The 9,480-nt window shown below is 42.0% G+C and overlaps 1 protein-coding gene across 1 annotated transcript in view; it reads right to left on the bottom strand.

The window, feature by feature from the left end:
• Positions 1 to 1,193, bottom strand: part of KATNAL1 (katanin p60 subunit A-like 1) — a 32,735-nt gene extending 31,542 nt beyond the window's left edge. The window contains exon 1 of the mRNA XM_009327742.1: positions 1,032 to 1,193. Coding sequence (XP_009326017.1) covers positions 1,032 to 1,193 — 162 coding nt within the window. The remainder of the gene's footprint in view (positions 1 to 1,031) is intronic.
• Between the last annotated feature and the right edge of the window lie 8,287 nt (positions 1,194 to 9,480).

The following is a 9,480-nucleotide window of genomic DNA, read 5'->3' as shown; positions in this document are numbered from 1 at the left end:
GTCCAGAAGAGGGCCATGAAAATGATCAGGGGGATGGAACCCCTCTCTTATGAAGAAAGGCTGAGAGAGTTGGGGTTGCTCAGCCTAGGGAAGAGAAGGTTTTGAGGAGACCTTACTGCAGCCTATCAGTACTTAAAGGGGGCTTATAAAAAAGATGGCAGCAAACTTTTTAGCAGGGCCTGTTGCGACAGGACAAGGGGGAATGGCTTTAAACTAAAGGGGGGTAGATTTAGACTAGATAGAAGGAAGAAATTTTTTACGCTGAGGGTGGTGAAACACTGGCACAGGTTGCCCAGAGAGGTGGCGGATGCCCCATCCCTGGAAATATTCAAGGTCAGGTTGGACGGGGCTCTGAGCGACCTGATCTAGTTGAAGATGTCCCTGCCCATGGCAGGGGGGTTGGACTCGATGACCTTTAGAGGTCCCTTCCAACCCAAACTATTCTATGATTCTAAAATGTAAGGAAGACTTAAATACTGAAAGTGCTAAATGAGGGTACTTAGATTTCACCTGCAGATTACTTCCTTGGCTTCAACAGTACCGTGCTTAGCAGGGAGATGCATGTGTGCAAGACTCAGGCTAAGAGCATTACTTGGAGTTTTAGAAAACTGATCCAAATTTGCACATTGTAGAGTTATAGTTAACTGCTACTCAGACAACCATTCTAGTGATGCTAACCCATCCATTCACATCTTAGTTTACTGGACATTAGATGGTCAAAAGATAAAACAGCAAAAGGAAGTCCTCAGCAAAACAGTTTTTCCAAAGTATGCAATCACACACAAATAGACCAGTGATTAGCCAGACATCCTAAGTGAAAACAACAAAAAAATTTATTCAATTAGAACAGAAGAATTCCTTCTGAACACGCCACAAAAATTATTTCCCCATAAATATCAACAAAATATTGTAAAAGAAATGTTGTAAACTTAACTGAAATATACGTCCTCGACATCTTAAAAGGTTTGGGAAGTATAGCATGTTTTTCAACTATCAAGTAATAGTATAAAGGCAACCTTATTTCACCCTACCTGTTGCCATTTGCCCTTAATTGCTGGATCTCTGACCGACTGACAATGTCTCTGGATTTGCTGGATGACACCCTGGTAATATACCATAGAAGAGTCATAATTCCCAAGGAGTGCATATTCTCTTCCCTTTTTGGCATTATCGCAAATCTCTGCTAAATTCATCTTCTCTCAGAAATCTAAAAGAGAACATAACAATCAGAAAAATGAATTTTACATGTTGTAGAATAATTCAGACTGTGACACTTTAGTTTTGTTTTTTCTCTCATAGCTGAATTGTGTCTTTCCGCCCCCCGTTCCCATCCAGTCCCTGTCTTTTTCAACCATTTAGCTCTGGAGTATCTCTTTACTAGCCTAAGGTTTGAGATCATGAATCATAACTCTTTTATAGTGATAACAAACACAACTTCTTTGCTGCCTTTGGCCCCAATCCTGTTAAATTAATGCAAGAAAATTAAATGCCCTGCCCACACTGAACCTAACAAGCCAAACTTTAATTTGTAGATCACCACAATATATTAGCAGCCATCAACCTGTGAATCACAAATCACACAATATAAATTGCTTTTTATACTGTTGTATTACACACGTACCTAAACATGCTAACCAGCATCAGGGAAGTCTGCACTTAGTACTTTCAAGAGCCCTCACCCTAATGAGATTACGATATGGTTGAATGACAGCTCTATTATAGATGAAGTTGAGAACCTCATTCTATTTAAATATTCTTTCAAAGTACTCCAACATCCACATGCTGACTTGGGTTTTTTCATTAAATTTAACATGTCACTTTGGGATTTATGGCAGAGTTAGCAATCCAAATTTAAGATTTCTTAAAACAGTGATTCCCAAAGCACAACCTTCCCCTAGTCCCCAAAACAATTTAAGATCTACAGATTATACTAACTTTTTAATACAAGTAGTAAATCGCAGCATGACTTTAAGGCAAACCCATAGTCCAACTTTTCCCAGTAACCGTTCAAGAAAGCAATATTAAACCACACATTCAAAAGTAAGCCATGTTATACAGCTAGGTTTGTATTTAAGGTTCAAGATCGAAGCAGTGCCTACCCCTTTATCTGAATCCCACATGACCCAAAGTCTAGGTCCTTACCACACAAAAAGAGCATCAGTTCCTTTCCCTTGTCCTCTGACTCAGGACAGGTGGGGTCCCTGACATTCACCCAGATATAAACTTCTGGAAATCAAAAATAAAAAATTACGATTTATAGCTACGCAATGCAGAGAGTTGCATTGACCAAGGGGGAGGAGGCCGGCTTGGGAGGGTCATCCACTAGCTGCATCGAGGGTTTGGCAAGACCAAGGTGGTGGAGAAGAAACAGGGCAGGAGGGATACAGCCAGATGGGCAGAGAGCACTGGCGCAGCACAGAGTTCAGGCTGCACAGCTGAAGACAGCCTGTGATACGGGGGTGCATGCAAGTAGAAGCAGGTGGTAGCAGAGGGAAGCCAGAACAGGGAGAAACAACCTTTTACATCCTAGTGGGTTATAAAAATGTTAGCAGTTTTTATAGAACAGACAAGACAAGATCAAGATGGTATTAAGGAGGATGTATCTTATGCCTTTGTATTCCCTCCTGCTTAGCAAAATTGAAACCTCTGACAATAAGTTAAACATATACCCACATGACCTTCGTTTTGCCCTCCCTGAACGCTGCCTATAACAAACACACGCTCTGCCTCTCAATGGTGCCAAACTGATGGTCCTTAATGCTGCCTGCAGCTGCATACCAGGTCTGCTCTACCACCTTTTCACTCCTGCTCCCTGCAACTAAGCCATGGAAACCTGCTACCCTCACTTAAACCCACAGGTCACACAGCTTCCACATGGCTGAAGACTTTGATGGCAAGAACATGCTGCTACCCCATGGCTGACACTCCACCGAGTGCAGCAAGACGCATTGAGGGTTACTTGTCCTTGTGCTGTGCCGCACATTTCAGCCTGCAGATCATTCCCATGGGTTGTTATAAACTTCTGGGCAGGAGCAGAACTAAGGTGGAAAGGGCAACAACCCTAATTTTGTTTTCTCTTGGTGGTGAGGAAGGGCAGGATACATCATTGGAGAGCTCTAGCTCTGTGGCAATTAAGACCATTTAATATTAAAATACAGAAGATGATCACTGATAGGAAAAAGTGACGTCACTTGCATTGCACTGGAAATGGATAAAAAGATAGGAACTGAATATAGGTTACAACCCATTCGGATCTGTCGCGTCAACTTATAAATGAACAAAACACCACCCGGGGCAGAATCCATTGCCCCGTATCCAAAGACTTCCAGGTTAGGATCTGCTACACAACCAGCTTGTCCCCATAAGGAAAACGGTCCTCAAATCTCTGGAGGTTTTCCCCACATGCAGCAAAAAAGAGTAAATAAAACATTTATAAGGAACTACTGCATTCAATTCCCAGAAATCCATTAAACAGAACACGTACTTACATTAGCAACCACTTGTATCTGTTTATTACAGCTAGTTCCCACCCTGCAGGCATGTGTTTAACTCCCTTTTGCCTTAAGAGGGCTGACACTCACATCCAGCTCCCCTTAATCCCAGAAGAGTACCCTGCTCAATGGAGGAGACAACCTCCTCATCTCCGGTGGAAACTGGGCCAACCCATGGGCAGGAGGCAAGACACAGCAGCCACACAAACACGTGCTCACTTCAGAAGAGTGGTTAGTGCAGGGAGCTGGGAAGCGGAAGGCAGAAAAATGTACATGGGCTTAAAACTGCAGGGGGAAACCAAATGAGTCTCCCATTTCCTCCAGCAACCAAGAGTTTGGGGGCTTCTGGCCTCATGCTGGTGACACTGAAGCTTAAGCAAGAGCTTGATGCCCAGTGTGTCATGCTGGAGAGCTTCCAAACATCGATGAGCACTGAAACTTGGAGCATACAGGGAGGTTGGTGGATGTACACATATGTGCCTACCGAGTGGTTGATGCCTCCAGAGCTAGGCTGACAAAAGCCTCTGGATCTTTCTCTTGGATTCGGACACTTCAATTTTTACTTATCACCTACCCTAGACACCAAAGCAGGTAATATAGCTTGAGAAGGTGAATATAACATCACCCATATGCCTGAGACATGTTTGAAACAGCAACTGTAGACCTCAGTCCTAAATCAGTGCTCCCCCTGACCCCGAGGCAGTTCTTTGAGGTCCTATTGCAAAAAGACTGGCTATTTTAAACTAATGGCTAAAAATGGTTTCAACAAACTACAAACCTTTTACACGCACCAGCAATGGTAATGTTAGTTGAGAATAGCCAAAGCAAGTCAAAACAAATATGTCCAAAATTAAGGAAAAAATATTTTTAGGAAGGAATTCCTTCCTGGATTGTTTTCTGGACAACCCTACTCTTCAATGCCAGGGGTGGGGAGGAAGAGGTAGCTAGAACTAGGTGGGAGCTTTTTCATGTTATGTACTTATTTTTTATTATCTGTTCTACATTATATTATAGAGTTCATACAACATTGCAAACATCCAAGGAACCAGAAATACAGAAGTCATAAATAGTGCTTTTGTTGCTTGTTTTTTGTTGTTTGGGGTTTTGTTTAAATATTGTTTTTTCCTACCACAGCCACATCCTATAAGTAAATACACAGCCAGGGACAACTATTGTCAGGTACATTTAGAACAACTTGCACATTACTTGTGACACCAGCTTTTCATTCTATCATTCCGTGGTTCTTTCCTGCACTAGACCATAACAGCTCCATGGCACATCAAGATATCCTTGGAGATTCCTTAGTTCATGGATCATTGACAAGAAGAGACATTACAGACATTCATGTTGGCATAGCTGCCACACATGGGGTCTTAAGCCCACTTGTTAAAAACCCTGCAGCAGCTAGGCTAAAAGGTCACAGGGGATATTAATCTCTATTCTTTGGAGCATAAGCAGAGCTGATCCCTATCTGGGGTCAGAAAAGAACTTTTCTCCCAGAACTAAAGCAACGCACAATTGAGCAAGATCCAAAAGACAGTCTCTATTTTAATATTAGAGCATTATACACACACAAACATATCCCCAGGCAGACACAGTGATTGCGTGAGTGGTGGGCAAAGGGGGACAGCTTGTTTAGCACTATTCCAAACTTGTGTGCAACACCAGTGGGAACGCAGGACAACTGCCCCCCTTCAGCCCGCCTCCCACTTAACCTCACTACAGTGCTACTAGAGGCAATAAATGCCCTCCCCTATAGATGGGGTCTGTAGCAGGGGTTTTCCTATTGCTTGATGTTGAACATTCAACTCTGCAAGTACCAAAATGAAAGGCATCTCTGCTATCTTTGCATGTCTCTTTTATGCCTATGTGTTTTGACACAATCAGTTACACAACTGCATCCCATTTTCTCCACAGGCACTCAACTCTTGCACAGGATGGATGACATTCATTAAATGAGCAGTTACTCATTTTTGCTTTACTCTCATTGTTTCAATAGTCACATCAAGCCTTATTTACTGCTTACTAATCAGACTTTCCTCCAAATCAGTTGTTAATTCCTCACTGATAGGGCTATAACATACCTGGTTTTTTCCGGACATGTGTCTTTCTCCGACCAAAATTTTACCCAGGCAGACCAAAAATTTTCCACAGCTCCCTGAGATTGCTGGACTTACGGTCTCACGTCATAGAGCTGTGCAGTATTGCTGACTGGACTGCTGAACATCTGGAAAGGCCTGGACATACACAGATGAAGACTGGTTACTAATTCTGTTTCTCATTTTCTGTAAATCAGCCATGCAGCATAATGTCAGGCATCCCGAAATGCAATGTAAGAGACCCGACTAATGTCACAAGACAGAGCGCCACGCTGTTAGGCACCACCTTCTGAAATCCAGTGCTGAGGTATGACTATACATTTTCCACTTCTACAAAATAGAGCCAGGATGGCCCTCTGCCACTGCACAACGCCAGAACAGGTCGATTGCCACACAGAGCAAAGCAAGGAAGCCAATTCCAGTGTTAAGAGGTTTTGATTTTTGGATTTACCCACTTTTCGTGTGCACCCATTTCTAGTAACAGAGTCTAAGCAATGAGCTGAATTTGTTCCTTTCTCAAATTCTTCTTACTGCTTGGAAGCCTTTCCTGACAATTAATCTAAAGCTGCCCTTCTTAGTTTAAGGCCATATTGTTTTTGTAAGACAGCTTTGACCAGTTTCGAACAGCTTCCTCTCCTTCAATCATGTTTTCACTTAAAATAGTACAACGATCCTATTTTCCATTTTCTCTTCAAAGTTAAAACTTGTTAAAATGGAGACATATGACAATATGACAATACCTTACCTGGAAAAGCATAAACTGCAACACTAACTGGAACATTATCAGAGGAAGAAAAAAGCATTTTTTCCCTGTGTGACATGCAATTCCTACTAGAAGCCTACAGAAGTCTATTTCTGACTGAAATACACACTGTATTTCTTTTTCATGTGCTTGATGTATTTTATTTGATTTTTAAGAATAAGTTATTCAAAAATGCAATAAAAAAATTAAACGTCTTGCCTGCTTTATTAGAAAGATTATCCCTTTTATTTTGGACTTGGGTGCAGAACAACTGGTCTTCATTTCTAATAATTAACTGTCCTTGTTCAGAAGCAATCGCTGATGTTGCATACAATCATCAGGCATTACGTTCGCATGACAAAAACAACATTTTAACTGATCATTGTCAGATAAAATACAAACAAACAAAAGGCTTGCCAAGTTCCACAGCCAAATCTATCTTTCCCTGTTAACTTGGCTTTCTTTAAACTTGCAGCTGTGGTCCCATGGACTGGAGTGGAAGCTAACAATCACTACCTCACAGGATCACAACTCCTGTTAAAAATATATGTATAAATAAGAACGTGGCTCAGTTCTAGCAGATTTGGATTTAAACTACATTTAAATGGCTTCTTGAATCAAAGACGAGAAGTGTGCCACGCCAGTGCTCTTTTCTTTTTTTCCTTTTGCTGTGTGCATCAGCAATGACAAGAATGGCTACAACCGCAGCAGCGGCACCGGGGGTTGCAGCAGGTAATGTCATTGCAGTCTTCACTCCCCATTCGACATGTCACTTCAAAGCAGCACACACACCAAATAAAACATACACAAACCCCATGGTCCAGGAAACCCAGCACTGAGCGATCTTTCAATTCAGTTAACTGCTTTCTGTTAACTGGTTTTTGGCTTCTTTGCAGTGAAACTCTGTTTTGATATAGCAGACGTGGAGTTAACGGGGAAATGTGTATGGAAGTGGGAAGGAGAAGAAGCATGCACACAGGCCTCAAACTATTTTTGTGTGGAATCTTCTGCGAGCTAACTTGAAACGGAGAGTTGAACGTTACTTTAAATGCAAGTGAAAAAAAAATCTTAAAGTGAAGTAAATACATTCACCACCAGTTAACAGTAAATACAAATACATAAGAAACCGCTAAACAGTTGGTCAGTGTTTTAAGTAGAGATAATATACTATTGCACCAAACAGAAAGCACCCTGGAGAATGAAATGGCCATTTGCAAAGCCTTTGAACTACAATTTTCTGAAGAACTAGAAGGAGGAGAATCAGAGATTGCTGTGCTATTCCTAAGACTGACTACAAAAACGTATTCTTCTCCAGAGCACCTCATGTACCAGCTTCAGGCATGTCCATACAATCACATCTTTATTATTTAGGGTAACAAGGTGTTCATCAGCTAGGCTGGGTAAGAAATGAAAACAGCTAACACAAACACTATGGGGCACTCTAGGGAGTGTAGCTCCATACACGTGTAGTTTAGGCAGCGAGAGGCTTGCTAGCTGCTTCCCCATCTTAGCCCTGCTGGTCCCAGGGAGGCTCCACACATCTGTCTTCTCTCCAGCATGGGCTCCAGGGCTTCTGGCATTAAGTACCACACCAAACCCAAGACAGTGTTCAGGTGGCACCAGCCCTGAGGTGACCAATCCCTCCTCTGACAGGATGCAGGGCTCAGATACCTGAAGGATTCTGCAGGGCCTGTCTGGAGCTCAACAAAGCGGAACTCGGCCCAAATCAATAATCCCTCTGGCCCTTTGTGGAGCCACTTGCTTCTCTGCACATCATGTGTGTAGGCACTTCTGGTAGAGCAAATGTGCCACCAAAGACTCCCAAGATGGGTCTGTGCAGAGCCAGCTTGGGTTCAAAGCGTTTATTAGGTCAGGCTCTGTGCCAAGAAAGGCGGTTAAACTGCTTCTGCACCTGGCCCTGGATACAGCATATCCATATTCCCACAGCGCTGCAGCTCACCAGCCCTGCCAGACCATACTCAGCTCCACAGAGATTCAGTTCTGGTGCTGCTACATTCCTAGCGCAGCCAATCTGCAACCCAGATAAACTTTCCATGAATAATTGCAGGTTTAATGGACTCACACATGTGTTTATAACCCTGACTCATAAGGTCAGAATTTACGCCTGGATACTTATCCACCTTTTGAATTCCCCTCTGAATTTCAAAGAATTGGCTCTTTAGGACTATGAATGCGTATTTTTTTATTAGAATTTTGCTTTTTTAAATTGTTCAAAAGAATAGTACATATTCTTTAAAATACACATTTATATCCATATTGCTGTTAGTGCTACAGACATCAAGTCTTCAGATTTCTCAATTCATCCCCGGAAGAATCAGCTTTTTTTTTCCCAATTATTTGCACAGCAAACCAGATAAAGGCCTACTGTTTTTTCCTTGTCTTCCATTTACTTTTCTAACTATCTTGAGATTGTGATTAGCTCAGGGCAGGATCCATTCCTCTCCACTACCTGCTCAAAAGCCCAAGTCTCCGAGAGCAAAGCACCCTGGAAGCATGCTGCAGCAGCAATGTTCACTTCTGCAGCCTGGTGAGTACCAGGAGCTGCAAGAAGCCTAAGCCTGCCTAGGATGTATCTGACATGGGGGTGGGGGAAAAGAAAAGCAAAGATAATAAAAGAAAAATAAAGAAACCGCCCAAAAACCTTCAACTGCAATAAAAATCAAACATCCATTGGAAAGAAACCCATCTCTGTGACATTTGAAACTGTATTAGGAATAGATGTTCAATATTCGTATACAAGGGAGTACTAATGCACTGATGCTTTTAAGATACAGATTTTCAGAAAGAAAAAATAACTCTAATATACCAATCATAAATATGTATATTTTAAATATGATATGGAAGAGGAACTGTAATTTTATTCCCCCCCATCCCTGTTGGAAAATACAAGACAAAGGATAACAGTAGAACTGCCACCAGAGGAAATGGAGAGGGAAAAGAGACAAATGCCAATACTGATGTCATGACAGAAATGTGGGAACCATAGAAATGAAGCAAAATTATTTTAAAAAGTAACACTGTGTCTGCTCATATAAAGATCACCTAGTGCGACAAGCTCAACAGAGCCTAAGCGTGGTAGGACACATGAAACTGCAAACCATGAAGTAAACTGGCTGGAGGGACTTTC

This window comes from Pygoscelis adeliae, unplaced genomic scaffold (assembly GCF_000699105.1).
Source record: "Pygoscelis adeliae isolate BGI_AS28 unplaced genomic scaffold, ASM69910v1 Scaffold14, whole genome shotgun sequence".
NCBI lineage: Eukaryota > Metazoa > Chordata > Aves > Sphenisciformes > Spheniscidae > Pygoscelis > Pygoscelis adeliae.
This window is presented reverse-complemented; position numbering and strand designations above follow the sequence as displayed.